Source organism: Phaenicophaeus curvirostris, chromosome 7, assembly GCF_032191515.1.
Source record: "Phaenicophaeus curvirostris isolate KB17595 chromosome 7, BPBGC_Pcur_1.0, whole genome shotgun sequence".
Lineage (NCBI taxonomy): Eukaryota > Metazoa > Chordata > Aves > Cuculiformes > Cuculidae > Phaenicophaeus > Phaenicophaeus curvirostris.
The window spans coordinates 36,439,166-36,464,830 of record NC_091398.1 but is presented as its reverse complement, the minus strand read 5'-3'; the positions used below and the strand labels follow the sequence as shown (position 1 = coordinate 36,464,830).

General features: G+C 38.9%; 1 protein-coding gene across 1 annotated transcript in view; it reads left to right on the top strand.

The window, feature by feature from the left end:
- LOC138722868 (von Willebrand factor D and EGF domain-containing protein-like) overlaps positions 1–25,665 on the top strand; it is a 177,048-nt gene that overhangs the window by 18,914 nt on the left and 132,469 nt on the right. Inside the window, exon 2 of the mRNA XM_069861550.1 lies at positions 19,063–19,247. Coding sequence (XP_069717651.1) covers positions 19,063–19,247 — 185 coding nt within the window. The remainder of the gene's footprint in view (positions 1–19,062; positions 19,248–25,665) is intronic.

Genomic DNA, 25,665 nt, shown 5'->3' with positions numbered 1-25,665 from the left:
GAGCCATGGGGCAACAAGGGTATCAGCACCATAGTGCTCTCCAACGAAGAAATGATACATAAAAAGTCATTAGAAACTACGGCAGTTTGGTGCAAAGGCTGCTGTGGGTCATGTCGTGTCAAGATGTTATTTGGTCTCCAGTAATGTCAAATATGTTGCAGAACAGAAAGCTTGCAAAGATCATTTTTGCTAGTCATCTTCATGATGCTATTTCAGTTTTTCATGGCACTATTTCAGCTTGAGGCCCGAGTTCAGCTCAGAATAATTTCTATTGACAGTTTACATCATTGCGTACACTCACAGAATTGTGCAAGTCACAGTTACCATCTTCGGGTATTCCCAGAAGACAAGACTGTCTGGTACAATCTTGAAGTCATCAGACACGATAGAAAGGGCAGCTAGAAATTTCTATAAATGTATGCAGTCTCTAAGAGTATGTTATTCTCTCCATCTGTGTATAAGGAACTACAAAAAAAAAAAAAGAACAATAACAGGGTGCTAGCTACAATCTCAGGCAGAAGTGAAAGATTTAACTTCTTCCAAGGTGAGGAAGCAGTCAGTGCCTTGAAGAAGCTTACAGGACACTACCCAGAACTTGGGATTTCACCTTCTGTTTATCAACACACGAAGTTGTGATGGGAAGTGCTTACAAACCAGGAAACCCCAGAGCTAATATTGTTTGAGCTGCCTAAATTTCCTCCTTGTGCTTGCAAATACTATTCCACTCTCCGTGGCATGACCATGCTTGAGGTCTGACACTTTCTTTGGTGTCCAGGATGGATGACAGCCCTGTTACAGAGCAGTGAGCCAGTAGTCTATGCCATCCTTATTTGTGAACACATGCTATTAATTTGTATATGTCACAAAGTAGCAAAAACCATTTTGGAAGTTCATTCATGTCCTGCTCGGCTTTTTCTTCTTTATTATAGTAACTAGTTGCTTAATGCTCACGTCATTAATTTACTTTCACAGCCTTTGTGGGGTGAACAAAAAATATTAAAGTTATCAAGGCAAAGGAAAGTAGTGCAAGCCCATTAATAGGGAAGGAGAGGAGATAAAATGATATAAGGAATACAGATGCATTCAAAGTCTTTGTTACTTTGGTCCGTAGCACAGTTGATTTCAGGACAGTAATAGGAACACAAGGGAGAAAAAGGAAAGGGACAGGTTAAAAATAGGTATATCCAGATTTTCAGTGACTACTGAATCCACCTTGGGTAACAGCCAAATCATTATTTGAATAATTAGAAATTATCTTCAAAAACTTATGGAGAACTTCTGACATTCAAAGAAAGTCAAAGATAGAAGCACAAACTCAGTACTTAACATCAAAAAGTGAAAAAAGAATGATTTGGGAACTTACGAGGCAGCCAGACTACCTTCAATACAGGTTGCTGATGTCTCGCTACCTGTAGAGCTATTAGGGAAAATTAACAAGAATAAAATTTGTTACTGAGGGCAGTGCACATAAAGGACAGGAACTCATTAGACCTGTGCACTTGAACTTGAGAGGCCACAGTTAGAGTACTATGGCTAATTTTGATCATCATACTTAAATAAAGCTGGTCAAATTAGAGGCAGTTCAAAAAGTGAACATCAAAGCTAATAAGGGGCCTGCAAAAGTGACCTACAAGGAAAGTTAAAAGAAATGGGCTTATCTTAGAAAAAAGCACTGGAAAAGATTGCATTTAGCCTTCTAATAATGGGAAGAGAGAAGGTGGCTATTGGTTATTCCCCACATACGTGGATGACAGAGTAAAGAAGGAGACTAGCCTGATCTCAGCGCAGGCGTAAGCTCAACGCTTTCTAACCTTGAGAGAGTTAAGTGATGGGACACCTCATCTGGGGAGATCAGTGTTCTCAAAATTCCCTTCACCTGAATATGAGAAGGGGATAGGCAATCCTCTCAGGAGGGTGGTTTAGCAACATCAAAACCTACCTCAGAAAAGGAGAAAATAAGGTGATATGACAGAACTAAGTGCACCGTGTGAGTCAACTTCCTTCTTTGAAAGCACTACTGATAAAAGGTAAGCACGAAGTGTAATGTATCCTAACTTCACTACCATCTCCAGGCCAACAAGTTAATGGTTTCATAGACAGGGAAATGGGTCTAAAAGTGTCCCATCCACTGAGGTGTCTTATCTCTGATCCCAAAGCTGGCCAAAGGGGAGCAGGGTGTGGAGCTGCTCTCCCCTTCCATGAAAAGCACAAGAGATTTTTTTCTTACTCTTCCCACTGGAGTTAAACAAAACTCCTTTGAAATGTTTAATAAAAGCAGTTAGAAAGAGAGGGAAAAAGAGAAAGATCCTTGCCTCCATCTTCTCTTCCTCCCTGCTGCTCCTCTAATAGCCGTCGGCCCAGGAGATAAAGGTATTAATTTGGGAAGTTTTGCTCAGGAAGACTTAGAGTGGAGCCTCTCATTTTGCAGTTTCTCATGGGCTTTGATTATTCCACAGTGCAGAGCTTCCTCTCTCTTCTTTTCTCTCTCTTTTTTTTTTTTTCTCTAGCAATTCCGTGCTAAAAGTCACCCAACAATAACTTCAATGGAAAAGCACATTTCTGTGAAAATCTCAGCTGTTGCAAGTCAATATTTTCCAAGAGAAAAATTTGTCACCAGAAAGCTTGCAGCCACCTCCGACATCAAGATTTCAGTAGCGGCTAAGCTTTAAACGCCTCATATTTCTGCATATCAGGATCGTCCGTCAGGTACCTAGAAAAAGAGGAGCATGAAAGTAATGATCATTTCTGACACGGCTGGAGTGACTTATCCACCATGTCAGTGGACCCCGTGGTAGGCCTATCAATCACCTCCTAAGGACAGCATTTTCAGAGCATTATTTTTCTCCAAGATATCAATACTAGCTAACATTTTTTCAAACACTGTCATCCGTTTCAGTCAATCTTCGCCTTCATAATTTCAGCATCCTTCTGTTGGGAAATTTGGAGTTTATTTCACAGTATGAAGCATCAAGAGAACAACCACATCAAGGAACAACATCCTTTCCCTTGCCACTTGTGTTTGTTTGCCTGTGAAATATGTACAGTAGCAGAATATACACATGCACCCAAACACGAGAGTAACAGTTCTGATGTACAATCACGTATTATACATCTCTTAGACATACTAAGAAGTTTAACATCCAAAATCTCTGTATGACCAGAGGTCAGATTTTTAGGTAGTTTGATCTTTCTACCACACAATCTATTTTTTTTTAACTCCTTCATAATATTTGGACTATTAGATAAAATCTTAATAGGGAAAGCTACTGTTTTTCTAGTTTATCCACGAAATTGCCTTAACTCATTTCTATGCAATAATCTTACAAAGAGCATATACTTTTCACTTTTATCAGCCAAAAAACATGCCGGAGTTAACGTGTGGTATCTCAGGCTATTCACTTTATACTGATTCCAAATACTCAGGGGCAAGTTCTTAGCAGATGGAAAGTAAAACAAACAAACAAACAAACAAAAAAAACAGGCAACATCCTTGCCAAGCCCTAAATAGGCAAGGGTATGAACCAGCCTTCCCTTGTTATTGAGCAACAAGGGACTGCTCAGGGCCCTCTCCTTGGAATAAGCCTGGGGCAATACCTGAGGTCCTGAGCAAAAGGATTTGAAAAGTTTACAGGGAATTTCTGGGAGCTCAGAAAGATAAGTCCTACATCAAATCAGCACACTCTGCTAAGAGCACAGACCATGCAACGTTAACATCTATAAGGTTCGCAAAAGTTATCCCACATGTGGAAGATGAGATTATGTATAATCCATGATGTACGTTGTTGAGTATGGATGGATTACGTGACCTTCCCCAGTGCTTTCCTGCCCTATATGCTTTGACCCTCTGTTGTATTTCTCAAGCATCCTGTAGTTCCTTGCTCCTGGCTCAGGCTAGACCTCAAAACAACAGGAACAGACAGTCTGTCTTCCCCAATGTATTTCTCTTTCTCCTCCTATTAAGGTTTTGTCTCATGGACAGGGATTTATTTTCCCCTGTCAGTGCAAGAAGTGCTAACTCAGTGTTAGTGTTTATTTTACTGGGAGAAAATAAATTATTTTGCTTATTCTCTGTAATCTTAATGTTGTCTGTCAACAGCCCCAACTCCTACTTGGTCTGGCAGAAAAAAAACAACTCTTTTTTTTTTTTAGCTATTATGCATATATATGCCTATCATTAAAAGACTGAAAAGCAGGCTCATCCACTATCTCTACATATACCCTATGCACACACAAATCTGATCACATATCAGTTCTTTACATCTTATTCTTATGGGAAAACAGACTTAGCTAATGACTATTTGCAGAGCTTTTTGCGAAAAAGATGGACTGCCTTTTCGTATGAAATCACAGCTAAAACCACCTGCTGCTATAAGAAACCTTTGAATGAATTTTGGCTATGCAAAATTACTGCAAATTGTTATTGCAAATAAGATTCAATCAGTATAAAACTCTATAATTTTTGTTATATACCCATGAAGTCCACAGACAATCCTAAGAAAAGGTTTGCATTGGAAAATAAAAGGTCATTTTTCCTGCCTTAGAAGAGGGTTTGAAATGATGGGACAAGTTCCAAGAATAGGTCTGAGAAGAAAATATGAAAGCTGCAATCCTGTGATCATAGTGATAATGGTTTTGGTCCCTGATTAAAGAGAAATACTCAGCTTTGATGTACTCTTTGCAGTCAGGGAGTCATAATGAATAAGTAACAAATATCAAGAAATGAATTTGAGAGAAATATAGAAATTAACTACTTCAGTTGACCATTTCGAGTCAGACCTATGCAGTGGCTGAGATCTTAATGGCAGATCAGACTTGCTGGCAATGTGAAAAAATTTGCATCATGGCTAAGAAGAAATGCAACCCAAAAGAGTGCAAAAGTCAAGGAAGGGCAATTGTCTCTCAGGACAAATGAAGATGGTGACTGTGTCTTGCTGTTGAAGCAATAAGTAAAAATATTGTGGATGACATGGATCTAGAGGGTTTTAAATGCATAGCTAGAGGAATCATTCATCTATGTGGCCAATCACTACAGTATGGGAGATAGATAAGAATTAGACATCCTTACTTGAGATAGAGAACAGGGATATGCATCTGTTATGGAAATGGTCTCTCCACCTTCTGTTCCTATGCAGATGCTGTAGCAATTGTTTAGAGATAAGAAGGATTATCATTAAAAGCTGTAGGCTGACTGTCATTTCAGCACTGTTCATGCCAAATGCCTCCTTGCTCTTTACACTGGGCAATCAGGCTTGGGATAAGGGCCATGTTGAGACACATTTCATTCTCCCATGTATGCTCTGTGGATGCACTGCTTCTCTGACACCAGAGCATTAGGAGCTGTGTAGGTTCCAGCTTGTAATGTGATGTGTTGTGACGGTCTCGCAGGAGACCTGTGTTTTGCATCTGGCTCTCCTGCAGTCTCAATAAAAAGAATAAAAAATAAGGGCTTAACATACAGAACAGCTCATGTGAATGAAGGCAGTTGAGGCAGGGAAAAGGGAAGCACAGAGGCTGTGCTCCTTGGCGTAAACCCAGCTGATACGAGTGCCCTCAGGAGCACATTTCTGGTGAACAGAGCTTGGGATAAAAAGGCATTGGCAACAGTTTTCTCTAATTCAGCAAGACCTACCATAGCTTCATTTTCAACATGCCAAACTATTTGGCCTAGAGAAAAAGAGGCTTATTTTTCTAAAAGGTGAAATATTTCCTTTCAACACCTTTGCAAATGAAATGACTCAATGCCTCCGGTTTCTAAGACATTTAATTTCAGGTTGAAGGGGAATTTGGTATGAGCTTCAACCATTATCAGTCTTGCTTTTTTATTTTACAGATTCTGTTTCTGTGGAAAAACATAAAAGTTTTCATTTTAGACTGAAATAAGTCACATTTGCTTACTGCACCAGAGAACTTCAAGCTATCTGCTTACTAAATTTTCCATGTGCCTACAACATCTGTTCAACAGTCGCATTTTACAAAATTTACTACAGCAGAGTATTATAGCTGTGCCTTTCTGTCCCTCCTACACGCAATCTACTCCTTCCTGCTTTTCTCTGGTTGCTGTCTGTACTCATGTTAATGCAGCAGAAAAATGTAGAATATTAGCATCTGTTAATCCTTTTATACCTCAAGACTTCACATGTTTGGCCAACTCTGCTTTTCATTGTGCCTGTCTGTCTCTGGAATAACCTTAAAATTCCAGATACAGCAAAATAACCAAAGTGTAGCCTAGCCCCATGCTACTGCTGGAAAGCTATTTTAGAATTAAGATAATTCAACGGTTTAAATGTGTTTATTGGATCCCTAGGAGCAAACTTTTATTCCAGTTTGCAGGGATTTAGCCATTCAGTTCTTATTAATATTGAACCATGCTGCTGAATCTACATGTTCTGTAAGGAAATAACCTAGATTTTAGTGCTTTTTATTACACTAGACACTTATGTCAGCAAATAATAGAAAGGATGAAATGAAACTTGTCCTTAGCCTACAGTTTTACAGTGGCAAGACAGAGAAGGAATAAGAGACTAAGAAACAGCTAGCAGATACCTTCACAGTAAATTTGGACCCCAACTTTTCTTTTACACCGCTTTTGAAAATAATGGGCAGGGTAAAATAGAGGGTTGCAATTCCTGCCCAAAGGTTATGATGGAAATAGGTGCGTAAAACAGTGGGGGCTGGAGTGAAAAAGGGAAAAGTAGCTGCATCTCAGACCTATAATCCCAGCATGATTCGCTGTGGCAGCCCCAGCGTTTGGTCTTCTGATGTTCATTAAACAGAAACACAAACCTGTCTGCAATGCCTTAGATGAGAGACAATAACCTTTGTGTTGCATACCTCTTCTGATGAGAAGCTGATTTTTGGACTGCTGAGACTGAAACGCGCCAAATATGACCAGCTGCAGAATCAGTCTAGGCAATGCAAAATCCTCCAAAGGAAAAGAACCTAACCCCTTACCTAAAAATCAAAAAACCAAATAAATTGATTCTTCTTTTCCCAGAAGAAGCAGAATTAATTTAAAACCAGGCAATGAGGAGAAGTCTTTGAGATGCATGATGAGGCTGTTTTTGACCACCTCAATCAGTAGACAACAAAAGTGACTTCAGGTGTTAATGTTACTTAAACAACATGGGCTGAAAGTGAGGATGCAGCAAGGACTCTCATGAAGTGCAGAATCAAGTACCTGGCCCAACTCTAAAACAGGAGACTGCACTTACCAAAAGCAGTTTAACTTTGACTCTCCATGAGATGCAGTTTTCTTTACTGCATGGCATGTGAACCACAAAGGCAAAAGAGTGGGAGACATCATGACTGGGAGGGTAGAAGGGAGATGCCTAAATTCCCACAGTGAATCTGGAGCAAGCGACAGCAGATTGACTGTGTCCTTTCGGCACTTTGCACCTATCTTCCTCTCTCTTCAGAAGTCTCATCAGTGAAACCCTCTCCCTCATCTATGTGCCGTTGCCAGACATTCTCTTCCCTATTAAAAAATGGGAGACGTTTTCCATCTTGTTATAGCCACTAAGCAGAGGTTGGGGCAAAGAGGAAACTGCTTTTAATATCTTACCTGGTTTCTGATCTGCAGGGATATGATGAGGCAGCAGATAATTTTGGTATCAGACCTGTAGATTTTTGTGATGAAATTATACATTTGTGATGAAATTATACATTTTATGAACATGACTGAATAAGCATTGTTGCAAAGGAAAATGAAGAAAGGGAAATAGCATTGGAAGCTGGCAAAGTTGGCATGTTGTTATTTACGGTTAACAAAACTATATAAAAGAGAGATGTTGCAGTGGGAAGGAGATCTGCCATAGGATACCCAAGTGCTCAGGACGTTAACCCAGCATATGGCAGACCTGAAGGAAAACCAGCCAGCTCCAAATCTGCTGGCAGAGCCCAAACCCAGCAGAAGATGCTTGCAAGTCACTTCCCTCTGGCCTATTTCTTTGCCTTTTGTTGCTCTTCCACCAGGTCTGTTTTGCACACTGTCCTCTGAGCACATCCAGGGCTTCTCTGAGCATATATGCTGCTTGCAAACAATATTTATATAACTGAATTCCACGTCAAGGCTATAAAAGGTTAATAGGATCCATGTTTCTGAATGCAGAAAGACGAACGCTCAGGAGAATAAAAAATAGAAAGCCCTTTGAGGTCACCTATGAATAAATGTGAACAGGTGTAAGGTCTGCACAGCGGCATGTGGCACCACCACTTCTCAGTTTATCACAGGCGAACCCCTTCTTATTAAAGGCCTGACAGGCATGTTATTCAAACCACAGGGTTAAAACCACTATTACATTTCTGTAATTTTCTACCCACACTGTACGATTTGCAATCGTCAGTCTTGCATGTGGGATCACAGCTGACTCATGCACTGGTTTAGAGATAACAGGTCCACAGTTAGTCTTTTGAAGTAGCATATACCTGCTTTAGTTGGAGCTAAACCTTCTCTGAGTTGGGTTAACAGTAGAAAACAGCAGAAACAGAGCTGTCAGGGTGTCCGTGCTAAGTTTTATCAATCATGCTTGTGCAGGGCATTAGCAGATGCCAGAGTGATCTACCTATACAAACTCAATGTTCTCTGAAGAAAAACATAAAATGCCACACAGAAATGACCAAAGCCTGACATTCACCAGGTTTTACATAATTAAATTTTACAAGTTTCAAAAGCAACTCAACAGTGATTGCAAATCGCTAAAGAATATAGTAACAAATGATAAATTGATAGCCTGCTGTTTCTTTGTGTACTAATTTGTGTTTTGATTTTCCAGTCTGAAATTGCTTGAGTAGATTTTTGCTGTTTGGTTCAGTGTTTATCTTTTTTTTTTTTTTTTTTAGCTCAAATTGCAAATAAAATTACTGTGGTAAACTGAATGCAACAAGCGTAATGAAGAATTGATCAGTTGTTATGTTGTAGGGCTTTTCTGAGCAGTGGTTTCTAGACTATCTTCTTAAGATGAAAATTACAGTTATTAGCCAATTACCAAGTAAGAATACAAAATTGAGTCTCTTTTTGATAACAAACAGATGGTAAAAAACCTAAAGTAGTGCATGTCTGCCTGTGATCATTTTTTTTACCTCTGGATGGTGATATATGTGTAATATCTTAGTTGAATTATTCCCCAGCGAAAGAATTAAGCTCTAGCCACTTCCTCCTTCAGTAATGCTGGGAGTTTTAAACCATCCTTTCAATAAAAGGTAGAGTTTTATTTCATGAGCTAAAATGTGCACTCACTGTTATCAGCCAAGAAGGAGGTGGAGGAGTAGAATTGAAAGCTCAGCATGGAAATGGTTCCATGGAAATAAAAAATTACTAGAATTCATCTTGTCTAGTGAGAAGAAACTATACTGCACTATCAGTGTCTAAGAAAGAAAGAGAGTGGTTCCTGTCAAGAATACTCCATCCAGCAGTCTGATTCTCTTTTGTTTACTTTCTAAAGAACTAGAACGCGCCAGTGCTGCAACTCCTGTAAAAACCAGCAGCACCACATTGGTTGCAGCAGAGGAAAATCCCCATCCCACTCCAACTCATCCTGACATGGGAAACCCTGCACAGAGCCTGGCTGGCCGTTGATGGATGGAGCTGGTTTCCCAGTTCAGAAGATCTTCTGAGGACACAAATCTCCTCAGTGCATTTAGAGTAATTTTTAAGTGAACATAAATTTTAAAACACCCGAAACTACACTGGTGATCAAAGTTTGTTCAATGTAAACAAGAAAAAAAATTGGTTGGTTTGCCTTCCACATGGCTGATCCTGATCAAAACACATCTGCCTATAATATGCACCATATGGGGCAACAATTGTCTCATGTTTATTCCTGTGCCTCCCTAATCCCCTGTGTCCTCTCTAAGCACACGTATCTTTACCTGCAGCTCTAGTTGGATGGCCAGAGAAAGGCATTTTGCTTTACACACATATAATTATGGAGATTTTTTTCTTATTATGGTAATTACATCCTAAAAGATTGTGCAGGTAGCAGCTGTAAATGTAATGAAGACTCAGCTGATACCAGCTGAGCTGGATTTTCTTTTACAACAAAAAGCAGCTTATAGCTGAAACCCTCATAGTTTCCTGAAACCCTACTGTTTTTATGAATGCTTTGACTAGTCCTGGTAAATAAGCAGAAATGACCCTAAAGCAGAAATGACCCTAAACAAAAAGTAAAATTAGTACATGTTAGAACAGTGAATAAGGTCTAAATGCCTCTAAATAAAAATAGTGAATTCATTTATCTGGAGGTTTTCCTGTCTAGATATTGAAAGCCTTGCTCTTTCATGGCACAAACAGGCATCAACAGATCTTGTTCAAGTGCTAGATGTACAAAAGGCAGCATCTTCCACAACTAGAGGTACAAGACTTCCCTGAAATATCACCATGGCTGAGGGAAACTGCTGGCTGGAACTGTGACCACACAATTTCTATAGGAGGAAGGTGTTAATGCATTTTAATTTTGAAGATAATTACAACTATATGTATGTAAACTATGTCTTTCAAATGCTGAAGAAACAGTGAGGATTGCTGAAAGACCTGGTTTCTAGAAATCTCTTAGATTTAATATCATGTTTCCACCGTTGGGAGTACACAGCTTTATCTTATCATGCTGGCCAGGCAGACGAATAACTATTTCTAGCTCCTGACCTTTTATTTTAATATTTTTAAATCCGTCCAAAGTGCTGTAATGCATGAGAAGGGTTTTTGCATTGGCAGCAGCAGGTGCTGTGCTCTCAAGGCCATTTTGCACTGATTCTCTCTAAGTTTCAAAGAGCAAGCAGCCTACAAGAGGGTGAAGGACAGGGTCAAAGAAGACCTGAATTTTGGTAGGAAGGTGGTGAGATCCTTCCAGGGTTGTCCATTGGTTGGGAAAGTCAAGCATGTCCATGCACATTGCTGCAGAACAGTAACACATAAAGCCTTACTCCAAAGGCAAGAGCAAACCGAACCATTCTTCCTAAATGTCGAAAACCCCGTTATAAGCATGTGAGGAGTGTGTGGCTGCCAAAACCACTATTGTGCCAGTGAATGGAATGAATAGAAGCGATGAATAATAGCAAAACAATAGCAGGAAAAATTGCCTCGTCACCCTGCATACATTAGGAACTAAATCACACCCAGGACACATGCACGAATCTGGCATTTGGCAGCACTAAGCTGCCTTCAGTCGGAGTCCCCTTATCTTTCCGCCAGGCTCTGCTGCAGCCTGGATGCACTGCAAATAACTTCGTGGTGACACTTTACTCAAAGCTCTATCTTCCAAATACAGAATTAAATTGAAGAAGTGGGGGGATATGTGGCCAAAATTCAGCATTTGCCATGGGAGCTGTCTGGAAAAATGTGTGGCTCGCAAATTGTAATTAGTCTGTGTTGCAGTTGAGGTGTGGAAACAGCTCCAGCTCTCAAAGGGGTAAACCATGGAAATCAAATTTCCATCTGAATAGAGCCCAGTGGGTTCTAAAATCAAATCACATGAGTTTGTGTTTGTTGCTTCTATTTAGGAAAGCTACATTTGCAAGTGTATGTTCAACTGAGATTAGGAGGTGAGAAAGCACCTTTTCATTTTGTTTCACATTTTCAGTCTGAGGTATGAGAGCAAAGCAGACCAATCAATAACAATAATTGTAATTTTCTTTTTATTGATTACTCAGAAGTCCTTAAAGGCATCATCATTAACTTAAAGATAACTTGAGGAAATTTATGGGGTTTTTAATTCTCCTCTGTCACAGAAATAGTAAGTGATTTCTATATTTAGATGCTCAGTTTTCCTGTATCCAAAACCAAGCAAGAATTACTAAGGAGGAGCATACGTAAACTTTAATAGAGTAATTGACAAAATTTAGCTTTGTTGCTTTTTCCAATTGGTGTACCCAGTAGCTGTGGCTGTATTTCACTAAGCATGAGAACTACAGAATTTGCCTGTCCCATCCAGCTGCCCACTGATTTTCATGCATGTGATCATGTGTCTATGTTGTGCCCACCGCATTCTTCATGAGGAGAGAACCTGGAGACCAAAATATTTTAAAGGACAGCACTTCTGCTGGAAACTTCTTGGATCATCCAGGTCAGTTAGCCACCTGTGTGTTGTTGACCCTAAAAACAAATACTTGGTTCATCCATCCTCTCTACTTCTGGAGAAAACGCTTTTCAGCACATCTCCTGTGACAGTGCTCCAGATTCCATATTAAACTGTCCAGATGTTCCTCAGACTTTGCTCGCATTTCTTGCAGGGACCTCTTGTTGTCACCTACTTTGTTGGCTCCTGTAGACCACACTTCTAGCCCCATGCAAAATGCAAAGCTGCCTCTGTCTGCCTCCTCCTGTACAAGCTGTACATAGTGCATTATTCTGCAAAGCATTCAGGGGAAGCACAGACTAGAAGAAAATTTTTGTGCAATCAATTCTTCTTTCTAAACCGCAAGTTAAAAATAGAAATGCAAGCTGAGATAAGACATACTAGCATGAATAAATAATTGCTTTCTCTGGAACTGATCGTTGGCCCTTGGTTTGTCAATAGGATGTTGCTTTACTTCATAGAAGACTGGGATGATAAGTGACCTTGTTCCCAGGCAAATGAAACTCGGATGCATCATACAGACAACATCTCGAGATTGTAGGAGGATTTTTTTTGAACTAAGCTTTCTCTCAGGTCCCCACGCTATCATTTTTGTGCAGAAAAAAAAAATAATTTCCTTAGAATTAAGCACCAAACTCACTAATCCAGCCTGGTGGGAGCAAACTGTACTGAGTTTCAGTTACATACACTAAATATAAAATATCACGTGTGTCTCATAGAACATCCAGGAGACTGAGGGAAGAAGGACAAAAGATTTCTTCCCACATGGCTGCCTCTTCTTTTAATAGTTGGACAACACTCAGGCACTGCATGTATTGCAGGCTATGTATTGTTCCCTATATAGCAGATTTCTAGACCTGAATAGTTTACAGCCTCCCTTAAAAGAAGAGTGCTTGCCCTGTAAGACATGAAAGAGTCTTTAATTGTTTGCTAAGTTCCCCAGGTTACAAGATGATTCTGTTTTCAAAACAGCATAATATATAAGGGGAAGCATTAAGCAGCAGAATCTGAGAAAGAACACATTCCTGCTTGGCCTGATTCACCTTCTTCTTAATTTTGTCTCTTATTCTGTACAAATAATATGTATGAATACCATCTTATTCTTCTCAGCAGGTTCTCAGCCTCTTTCTGGATCAAATTTTCTATAATTACATTCATTTTATGCAATAGTTCATTTATTTCTATCAATTTTGTACTATAAAAGCATTATGACTTGTTCAGGACCTGGTCATTCTGAGTATGCAATGTTCATATAATTTGGTTCCTTATCATTTCAGTTCAGTAGAAGGTTCCTCTGCTTCTGAGTTATCTTAAAATATTTTTACTTATTAGCTATCAATTTTTTTATAAAATTGTTATGTTTTACCTACCAGAGGAGCATGTATGGTTCAAGCATTTTTTATGTAGTGATTGCATTCACATTCACAACACATTTCTGCCTCTGAATATTCTTAGGAATAAAATTTTTTGTCATCAGCATGCAGAATAATTGCATTAAAATCTTAGCAAATATTGGTGAAATAAAGCAGCAACTTTAATCTGCAATAAGCTGTCAGATGATTATTAGCTACAAATGCCTTATCTATTAAGAAATTACTGTTCATGTGGAACTTGCACCCACCAAAAGAGCATTTTAAATGTTGTCAGGTCAGATTCTTCTAATATTATTTTGAACACGTCCATTAGTATCTTGGAAAGATTTTCCCTTTGCCAAAATCTGCCTTCCTTTTCTGCCCAAACTCTTTTTCAATGTATGGTACATTAGAACACAGAGAATTAGATTTTTCTAACACACTGAAAACTTCAGAAGCCTGAGCTTTGCTACATCAGTGAGATGCAGACTGTGGGCATGGAAGTGGCTGGGGTTTAAAAGGTTTCCTTCTGTCTCTAGAACAGAAAAAGAAGAAAGTGAACACTTCCTTTGTCCACAACTAATTTGGAGTTATGACTTAATGGCCTAGGCATTTTGGACTGATTTTTCCAAATGAAAATCTTTCACAATTTTCCTGTGACGAGAAATTCAAATACTATGAAAGCTTTTTTGTTCTACTATGAATTATAAATTAAATAGAAAAAAAAAATGGAAATATGAAAATCTGCCAGGGAGGTATTTAAAAAAATTACCATATGTCATACAAATGGCAAAAATATAAGTATTTTCCTACATAATTTGAAATATATAAATATGTGTGTATATATACACATTCTTATACTCGTACACATACTTACCTATGCCTACATGTGCCTATTTTCAGAGACTGCAAAAAAAGCTCTGTAGCCACCTCTTCTCTCTGCCTTTGAGCAAAACAATGTGAAAGTCATTGGGCAGCCCCACTCCCCCAGCTGTGGGGGTCATTGCAGTTTTAGGGGAAAGATCCAGCCTGGTCCCACAATTTGGTGGAAAATGGTGAGAAATAAATCTGCACCTGGGAATATCTCTCTCCTGGTCACAGAACAATTACAGCACATCGCCAAATGGCGCTGTTGGTTAGTATTACGTGGATCAATCAGTGGTTTTCATTCATGCTTCATACAAAAATTGTTCTGTGATCCACCAGCTATTTCCCAGAGCTTTAGAATGCCCTTTAAATATATTGCGTGGATGCCACTGCTTTGCCCAAAACAAACATGCACCTCAAGCTTGTGGACTATATTTCTTTCAAGGTTTTCAAGCTGCCGTCACCTATTGATATTATTTGATTTGCAACTGCTATTCAAAGAAAACAAACTAAATCTCATAGCTTCTTAAACCTTCCTCCACATAATCCACTGATATTTACTGGGAGCAAGAGTGACAGGTAGAGCTTGGTCATACCTGTGCTCACGTGCCTTTAGAAATAAAAGCCAATGTTCAGCAAATTATTTTCAGCCTGCCACTCTGATTTTCCTGGCATCCCTCCTCAAAGCATCTGATGCTTCCCCCCATGGCCAAGAGCATCAGCCTGGATGGACAGACCCTTTGTGTGTGCCTGGTGGTCCCCAGAAGAGTATCTTGCTCATCAAACCCACTGCACATGAAGAGTGCAGGTGGCTACTTACAGACCATCCGCTTATCAACCTGCTTGAAATAATCTCCAGACAGCAGATGTTAAGATGTTTAAGGTGTTGAATATGTAGTCTAGTGAAATGAATGAATCCTTACATCTTAGCAACAGCTCCTTGCCTATGTTGATGATGACAGTGGTTCAAGAAGCAGCTTTTTGCAGGAGACTAAAGCACCAGTTACCACACAACATTTAATTCCAACAACACTCTGGACTAACAGCAACAAAATCTCACTGCATGTTTTAGTTTCTTCCTGAAAGAAATCTGAATGGTCATAACGATGATGAGCACTTGGCTGCCTGAAAAGCGAGCATTTTTACCATAAACCTTTCTAATGAATAGGAATAGAGTGGGGCAATTAAATTAAATATACAGGTTTATTCTGTACAAAAAAATAAGTATTTTCTTCTAAAGGCAATCTAGCCTGCACACTACAGTGTTAACAGTGACTCTGTAAAAGACATGGATGTGGAATTTTATTGCTCCCCACAACCAGGGTGACAATTGAGATATTAAGCACTTCACTGGTGTACACAAGCTTGACATCTGCATCTGATTCTGTCATGAATTAAAAGTGAAGAGGAAGGATCCATCTGATTAGAGTGTAGCTGCAGTCACTGTAAGGTACAAGTGGGCATCCCGCAGGTGAACAACCAACAGGGCTGAACTGTATCTTCTTGGGTTTTTTTAAATGCCATTTTTATAACACGGCCTGATTACAGTGATGTCTTTATTTATTTACTTCTGTGGGAAAGGCAGAAATAATTAATTTGTACTATGGCGTGCAATTTACATGTTGAAGTTTACAATGAATCTGTCATAAGGTCATAATCATAGAATCATAGAATAACCAGGTTGGAAGAGACCCACCGCATCATCGAGTCCAACTATTCCTAATAAGCACCATTTTGCAAGGGAAACTCGATAAATGAGGGATTGGTTTGCTTATGGCTTGCTGTAAATCCTGGGCGAGCTTTTGCTTGCATTCCTTCCTGCTCCATGCTGGCACATTGCTGTCAACTCCGGTGCTGTTTATCTGATCCGCATCAGCATGAGAACAAAATCCGCCAGGCTGGCTCCAGGGGAGCTGACAGTGGATCAATTTGCCTTGCCGCCTGCTCAATGACAGCCTGCAAGCACAAGTAAACCCAGTCACAGGTATATAAACCTACTCTGATATGTAATTCAGAATGAAATACACCTGTAGAGGTGGTGGCTGCTTGAGACGGGGCTTCACATACACGCTCTTCGGGGAGCAAACACATTGTTTTTTGTCCCAAATACTGTTAAATTTAATGAGTCAACACCCCTCTCCTTACTAACCTTGCGTGCTTCTCCTGTGTGCTCTTCTGACTCATTTCCCACCCTTTGCCAGTGCCATCTACAGTGTTCAACTCCTCTAAATTTAATATGCGAAATGGCATTTTCTAAACTACTGCAAACAAAACTGTGCGAAGGATGAAAAATAATTAGCCGTGTCTCAGTATCTAATGTATTTGCATTGTTTAGACAGAATAGTTAATCATTGGTAAGACCACAACATATTGTGTGAGTTTGGATTATAACTAATACATAGTGAGCGGAAGGTTATTAATTACATTTAAAGGGAGTATTTGATATTATTATTATCGAGAAAGTGAATGCTATTAATTACATTACAAGGGTCTGGCAGGATTCCTGTGGCAATGCAGTACAAAGAGCTGTTTGCTCTTAGCCTCCTTTGTCTTTTTTCAGAAAGCAGGTACCTAGGGCAAGCAAAGGCACCACAAGCCAAAATCCTGTTCCTATTAGCATTCCTGAAGCACTGAGTGATACTATGAGGGTCTTCATTTTTTAGCATTTTTTAAATATAGGATAGACTTTTCATTTGCTTAAAATAGTTGGTCTGCTGAATGTCACTTATTCCCTTGAACTGGGAATTGGCAAAGGACAGTGTCCATGTGGTCCCCACTGCTGGGCCCAAATCCCCAGAAAGGACATCTAAGGGAGGGAATTGGATCCCAGATTTAATTAGAGACACAATATTTTGAAGCATTCCTTCTCTAAAATGGCTCTTACCTGTAGGAAATAAAAACTTAGAGCACTTCTTTTTTATTTAAGAAAGCAATTTTATTAGTTCTGAAGAATTCAGCTGAATTTTACATTGGAATTATGCTATTGCTTCCTTGAGAATTGCAATAAATGCTGTAACACTACATTTTGTCCCCATTTGTCTTGTATACCATTGCCTTGCCTTCGGCACAATAAAAATAATCTTTAAAAAGAGTACCATGAGCGGATTGACTTTGACCTTCTGAGTATCTTGTCAATAAAATAAAAATGATAAATCTGTTTCAGAGTGCCACTGGCATAATATTAAAGCAGAGTTATAATCTGAAAAGTGACTTTTGAAAAATGGCATTATAGGGAGGGGTCTTATTCCCTGTCAATGGTGTCATAAATAAGCTCTATTTACAGTGCAAGGAGATGATTTGGCTAACTAAGAGACTCTCTCCCAAAACCAGGTTATGCAATTCCTGCAATGTACTCTGTCTCTCTTACATCGTCATTAGCAATTAAAGATTGCTGCAGCAAGAAACCAGCTGAGCCTTCTGTTATCAATGCATAAAGCAGAGTAACTGCACCTCGTTCTTCCCCTGTGACCCACTCCAAAGTGCAAACACAGCAAAAGTGGACTTTGCATTATAGAGAAATGGCAAAGTTAACCAATAAAAGGCCCTTTCTCCTACACGATCTGCTTTTATTTTAAATAAATGACTTCTAAAAGGATAGCTGCAGGGTTTCTTTTTATTAGGTGATAAAAGACTACTGAGTAGTCTGTAAAATCAAAATATGTATGAAAATAAACAGGGCAGGTGTGCAAACAAACATAGTTGGAGGGGCAGCATTTTTGATTTAAACTTTGTGATGAATACACAGAAATTCTGTTGCATTTGGCTCTATGGGTACATGGCTCAGGCGAGTCTGACCTGTGGCTTGATTATTTACAAGCCTAAGTCAAGCTTAATACTAAAAAACTATGGTACTGTTAGTTTTCACTATTTCTTTTTATCTTTTTATCATTTATTGGTTTCATTATTCAAAATATGTATTTAAAAGTATGTGAAGTGCGCTTTATACATGAGCATCAGTTTATATTGTGATTAAAATGTTCACACACATAGCAAACTGACTTAAAAAAACCACATTTTTTTCAAAGACCACAGGGCTCTGTAATCTCAAAATATTACTTGATTTCTGAAGAGGAGCAACTCAGATGTTAATCCCTAAAATTAGACTGAGAGCACTTAAAGGGGTTAAGGTTTCTGGTGCTGATTCAGATACGATGAAAATCCAAGTAACTATAATCTTTATAGAATCATAGACTCACCAGGTTGGAAGAGACCCACCAGATCATCGAGTCCAACCATTCCCACCAATCTCTAAACCATGTCCCTCAGCACCTCATCCATCCATCCCTTAAACACCTCCAGGGAAGGCGTGTCAACCACCTCCCTGGGCAGACTGTTTCATTGCCTAATGACCCTTTCAGTGAAGAACTTTTCCCTTATGTCGAGCCTGAACCTCCCCTGGTGGAGCTTGAGGCCATTCCATCTCGTCCTGTCCCCTGTCACTTGGGAGAAGAGGCCAGCTGCCTCCTCTCCACAACCTCCCTTCGGGTAGTTGTAGAGAGCAATAAGGTCTCCCCTCAGCCTCCTCTTCTCGAGGCTAAACACCCCCAGCTCTCTCAGTCGCTCCTCGTAAGACTTGTTCTCCAGCCCCTTCACCAGCTTTGTTGCTCTTCTCTGGACACGCTCCAGAGCCTCTTTTCCCTGTGTTTGCCTTGAAAATTAACCCAAACTGAATCTGAACATGAGGGTGTGTCCCTCTTCAAGCAGTTCTTGACAGTATCCAATCAAACCCACTTGAATTAACTTATTTAATCATTGTTCTTTTTCACCCTTCCCAGCTCCCGAGTGCTCGCCAGAGGGACACCGCATCCTCCGCAATCCCTACCGCAGCACCAGGTTTGACTCACTGGAGCTGCAGCGAACAGCAATTCAGGACCTGGTTTGTGACCATTCCTTGCCACCAGCATGGTACCGTTTCATGATCGGCAACAGGCCTGCGGAAATGCCAACGAGATGTGTCGAAGTCAGTAAAACTTAAGCCCTAACCCTGCTGAACTTGACGAAAACCTTTTATCTAATTTTCCTTTCCAGGTACCTCTATACTCTCATAGCCAGTAGAGTGCAATGGGGATAGGTGAGTGGTAATGGGAAAACCACTTTTCCCATAATGATAATAATATTAATAATAATATTAATAATAATAGAAATAGTAACACTACTGCTACGTCCAAAGGCAGCAGTCAGAGATCTGGATCCCTACCTAAGAATTATGCAAACATAAAACAAGGTGTTTTTCTTATAGAGACCCTTACTAATCTGCATGTCACCATAAGTTATACTTCTTCAAGAAATTCTGTTATTTTAAGAGTGGATTTTGAAACCAAACTTTTTCCCCACATACTTTATTGTGAATTAGGAATACGTCCTTATTATGAAATCAGAAGGAAATATCAGAAAAATGGATACGAAAAGAGTTTCTTAGTGATGAAGAAAAGCTAAATCTGAGTCTTTTTCCGCTATTGCCATTTTTGGTGTTACTTAGTTTCATAAGTATGCTAATTGCTTTCTACAGCAAAAAAACCTCCACCACATAAAACTGCTCTTTAAAAAGAGACAGAACAATCATAATTTGTTTTATATGTGCTTAATATGTATGACAATAACATTTAACTTGCAATCACTGCTGTCAGGGTAACGTGAGACCCTAACTAAAGTCATTGCCATCTCAAATAGCCCAGCTGCAAGGGGTTAGACTTATTTCAAAAACACTGTTAAATAAAATTATTCAGAAAATAATAAACTAATTTCCACACATGACTTTAAAGATGAAATATTCAATCTAGCATACCAGGAAGTTTAATATTGGGTAATGCTACCCTAGCTGGAGAACTTTCTCGAAATCAGCAAACAGTATTTCATATCCATTCAAAATGGACCCGTGAACTTGTCACAATAGAAGCATATCTTAATAATCTAATGTTAAATGAAATGTTAAGAGATAATTGTTACTTCTGTGGGATTTCAAACTCTCTGCATGCGCAAGGCATAAATCTAATTAACATGAACAAATTGGCAGGTTTATTATTGAAATATTCATTTCATGGCAGGTTGTCCTTAAATACTCCAATGCCTTATGAAGTTTATTTTTACTGGTTACTCTGTAAGTGTACATATATTCTATAACTTTTTTTTTAAAATTTTCCATTGTATATTGTCAATTTTGAGTATGTAGTTATGCTCGAAGGTATGAGACTTTTTTCCAGCCATACATGCTTCATTTCTTTTAATCTTTTCTCTGGAGTTTTTTATTCAGGTTTATAGAGCAATATTAATTAGTTTAGTTTCTTATCTCGTAACTTAATTCTTGCCATTGGTTTTTTCATTATCCTCTGAATGACAGTAAATCTCTGCTTCACCATGCTGATGAAGGATTACATCTGTTAGATGTCACAACTGGAAGAATACACTTCTTTTAGATCTTCACTTTCTAAATCCGCCTCTACATTCTATCTCTTCCACTTAATTAAATCATTGTTTAATATGGTTTTCCATTTAATTTGTGCAAAACCTCTGGAACAAAATAATTTAAAATAATAACTGCACAGCTTCCACTCCTTAATAAGCAGTTATTATTGAACATTCCAACCTCACTGGAATGAGCTGATTTTAATTAAACAAGTCAAAGACAAAATCCTGAACAGATAGAAGAGAAGAGAGACAAAATAAAGCCTGACAATACAGCTGGAGAGCAAAATAAAGTACATTACTCCAGCACCTTGTAAAATACATGCCTGACGATATCCTGTTGATACTGACCAGATACAATTAGCTGCTTATCAATGGGTAAGATTAACTTCTTAATTCTTAAGTAATTGTAGGTAATGATTCTTGTCACCCAGCTGAGCTCAAAATGGATTTAAATAATAGAGATTTAGAGGTCCTGCCCAGCTTGTGAAAGAATTACAGCAGGACAAATGGCATGTGGTGGGTGAGCACAAAGAAGGGGAGCTCCCAAGATCCCACCGCGGTGCCTGGGCAGAGGATCCTGTCTCTGTCAGACACAATCTCAAACCCTGTATTCTGAATCTTGCCACAAAAAAGCTCCATGATAAATATGTGACCATGTCTGAATAGTGTTTCATAATCACATAAAGGATTGTATTCAACAGAGAGCAGAACCAAATCACTAAGAGAAGTTATGAGAGCCTCAGTCTGCAATCATGTCACAGCTAAGAGGCACAGTAATTTTTGTAAGGAAAAACAAATAACTCTTAAGAAGCTGCTTCTCATTCACTAATTTAACAAACAAGTGAAAAAGCAAAGGGGAAAGGGAGACTGAAGAAAAATCCAAAAGCTTTTATGTCAGAGAGAATGAAAATACAAATTCTATTTCTGAATTCTGCATCCCGCTGCTGTCCATAAACTTATTCCTCCAGTGGCAAAATACTTCTGATTGAAAGAACTTTTCAAGTTAGGCCTCGCCTGATGAATTTCTCTGAAGTAACATATTATCCTGACCTTCCTCCCTCTATTTCCTCCTCACCTTTCCCTCGGGGCTCCCAAAGGAAGGCCAGCTATTATCGAATCCTGGCCATGTGCTCTTGGTCACAGCCACTTCCCCATCCAACAACAAATCCTAGCAGAAAAGCAACACAAACTTGCAAATTTTACATCCCAAGGTATTGAGGCTGCTGCCTACTGATCACAAACAATAGTTTGTTCTTCAAGACCTGCCAAATTCGCAGTGAAAGGTGAAAACACTAAAGGAAGAGTGCCCAGGGAAGCTTTTACTAAGATTAAGACGCTATACTAAGAGCAAGAAACTATGCACAGATATTGCCAGACATAGTAGTAAAATGCCCTTCAGGGAAAGAACAAAAGTGACATAAAAATTAAGCTCAATGGAAATTCTATTAAAAATACAGTGAAGCATTTTACAGTCAGTATAAGAAAAACATATATTAATTATGAAAATATTATTTTAATCAGGCTTCTGAATTAAAATAATATAGGGTATACATACACATCTCTATATATGTACATATGGGCAAGCCCCAGGAAAGGAAAGAATGCTAAAAAGAAGTGGAAGAGAGCACAACCTACTAACGTAATTGAAGATCTGTTCTACAGTCATATAAAAGATCAGTCTGTGGATTAGAGAAGAGCAGTGCATGCTGTTAACTGCAATGCAAATCCAGATACCATGCCATGCTAACAACAGGCAAGCCTTGCAACGCTGGCTCACAGCTCATGCTGAAGCCAAGAAGGTGGCTGGAAATGCATTTCTTCTCATTTACATGGGGGTAAAAATACATAGATCGTACTCTGCAACCTTAAGGAAACATGTCAATTAAGAATTTGATTATGCAAATAGCAATCGGACCTGAATTCAGTGATAACGCTCGTGACCCTGCATGCATGAGTCGAATGTTTTTCTTCTCAAAGCAATGCTAATGTTTCCAGCTTCGAGTAGTCAGTTGCAAACACGATAAGCTAAAACGAAACCCAGAAACACTACTAGAACTGCTCTGAGGCAGAGGATGTGTGGTACCATATTCCTTGAGAAGAGAAATTAATACAGATGTCCCCTCACTGACCACAAAAATCACTGCACACCCACTGCCAAAGTGAGACCCTGGTCTCCAGATCTTCTGAAATGTCAGAGTACTTCAACAGCCAGCAGTCCTCCCAAAACACTCATCAATACAAATTGACAAAATATATGTACGCATGCAAAAATATGCGTTCTGTCTAAACTGATGGGCACACATCAAGTGCATACACAGACACAGAGAGTACAACAGTGCAACCCATCACCTCTCCCATAAGCCAGTCCAATTGGTGCAATTTTTTAACATTCAGAATCCTGCAGCAAGATTTTCTACCGGCTAGTTACGGCTGTGACACTGTTTTGGAAAGGCCCGGTAACAATACTTGCCTGTGACGGTATATGAGAACTACTTCCAAAATCCTTCTTCAGAAATTTCGTTCTCTAAATAAGCGAAATTATCTCTAAATTTGTATGTAGGTGTGGAACTAGAAGGCTACGTTATGAAATCAGGGCTGGAGTTTTCTCGATAGCTGCATTTTTTAAGAATATACATGTACTTTTACATGTATACTAGGCTTAAACATGGGCTTAATTGGCATATAAAACAAGGTCATGTTAAAGTGTATCAAACCTAACCTACCCATGATGCTTAATATTGTAGCCCTTTGCGAAGATTATTTACTTTTGCCATGCTCAGTTTAATTTCCTCCTCTGCTTACCCTGCTGCAGAGCATTTTATACTCACAATCAAAACACCATAGCTCAACTGCATACTATTAATTTTGAATTTTATTTCCATTTTTATTTTTCACTGAATCTAGTCCTACCTTGATTTGCAATTGTCTTATGAACTTAGGTGACACTTTCAAGGTATTATTACATGTTTTCATCTATAACTCTCTTTTTCACATGTATATTCCAAGATCATAATGGTAGGCATGAAGAGGTTTTTTTGTTCTTGTTTATTTTTCAGGCATACAAAAAACCTTCCATAGAAATTACAATTACAGCCTTTATTGTTCAGAAGCATATACTTAAAAGAAACATGAGACAGTCACCAACTTAATTGCTACTACAGATATTCCTGACATAAACTGATTTCTGTGTTCAGCTCCAGATTGAAATAAAAAACCTTATTTACTTTAACTTACTACAATAAAATGTAAAAAACTAAGACAAAGTAAGGTTTTGAGTGTTTAACAGATGCAAAATCGCAGTGCTTTAACTGCTAACCAACACTATACCAAAAAGTCTTCCATCTCCATCTAAGTAAAACAATGCATTTCTCACATATAGTGCTACTTATTTTTAACAGCATAATTTCAGTGCAATACCCAAGTGACAAGAACAATCAAGCTTGATTTCTTTGTGCAATTATAAAGAACCTCGGAGTGTTCAATCAATCAAACTACTTGATCCTCTAAACTCCAGATAAATGGAAGGAGACATCATTGGATTAAAGAATAATGGTTCGTCCCATTGTTTTGGCAAAGGGGGCACAATTTTTTTTTTCATTTAGGCTTTCTGAACTGAATTATTTAAATGATTAGCTAGTACCTAATTATGAAGCAAAAATACTTAATGAACGCTTACCTGCCACATAGAGGTGTTGTGAAGATTAATTAGGTAAGGTTTATAAAATGCTTTGAAAATTAAAAACACCACTTAATTATAATTGGACAAAGTATGAAAGGATTTTGAGCTCTAAAGGAGCCTGGCAACAGCCTAAAAACTCCATTTTCTGTTAGACAAGTTCTCCTTTGTGCAAGCTGTGTCACTGGATAACTGATTCAGATGCACTGAATGACCTAATTTTAGGCTTTACAACAATGCAGTTTACTTCACTAACTTACCATTGCATCAGAGAGTTGCAAGTCCAAGCAAATATGTCATTGGAAGCAATCAAATGCTTGTGATCTCTCATATGGAGTGTTAAACAAACGCTCACTGCAGGTCACCATCGAGGACACTGCTTAAAGATGTATAAAGGAGACAGGATCTATACAGAGAGATATTATTTCTTCTTGCAGCCATGCAGATACTCAGAAATAAATGGACACACTGTGGGGACACACACATTTTCCATGATGGTCACTGGTATTGTAGCTTATTGCGTAGCTTATTTTTACTTCCCACTGTGTAGCTTCCATTTCGAGTGCTGCCATACAGTCTGCGTTATGTAGCTCACCTGGAGAATGTCTGCAAAGTCATGGTCTGATCCTCACCACTGGCTTCCCAGCAGACCAGCCTCTGCTTGCAAGAGACTTTTGGAGTTCACTCGTCTGTGACAGTAGCTGTATAATTGCTCTGCTTCATTTTGGAAATGCTGCTGAATTTTGGGGTGTGATTCCCACAGCATCATGCTAGAACATTATTCTTAGAGCAGCAATGACTGTAGTTATCGCAGGTAAATTTTATATCTTAAATGACAATCACTTACTACCTCAGTATTCAATTTTCTGGTTGCTCTCCTGAATGTCTGCTGCAAAATTTAATGCTAATTATGACACAGACAGGACATTTGGCTCTTTGAAGTCTCTTCTCCTAGATTTTTTTAAATTATTTTTTCTTTGTTCTTTTTTTTTCTGTTCTTATCTGTACTACTGGTTGAAAAAAAATGAATATACACTTGTACACGCTTGCCCTTGCCTCCCCAAGTCTGCTTACTAATTCATAGAGGCAAATCCTTTCAGCTAGCATGGGGCAACTTGCCTGACTCAGATGAACAGCATGCAGCTCAAGGCACAAAATAAATGCACGTATGTTATAAAGCTGTGAGGAAAACAGAAATATTTGATTTAGACCAAAAGTCTTACTTTTCCAGCCTGTTATGCTGTATCACAGCATACATTGACTTGCTTTCTCACAGCCTGACTTCCCGGGTGCAGCG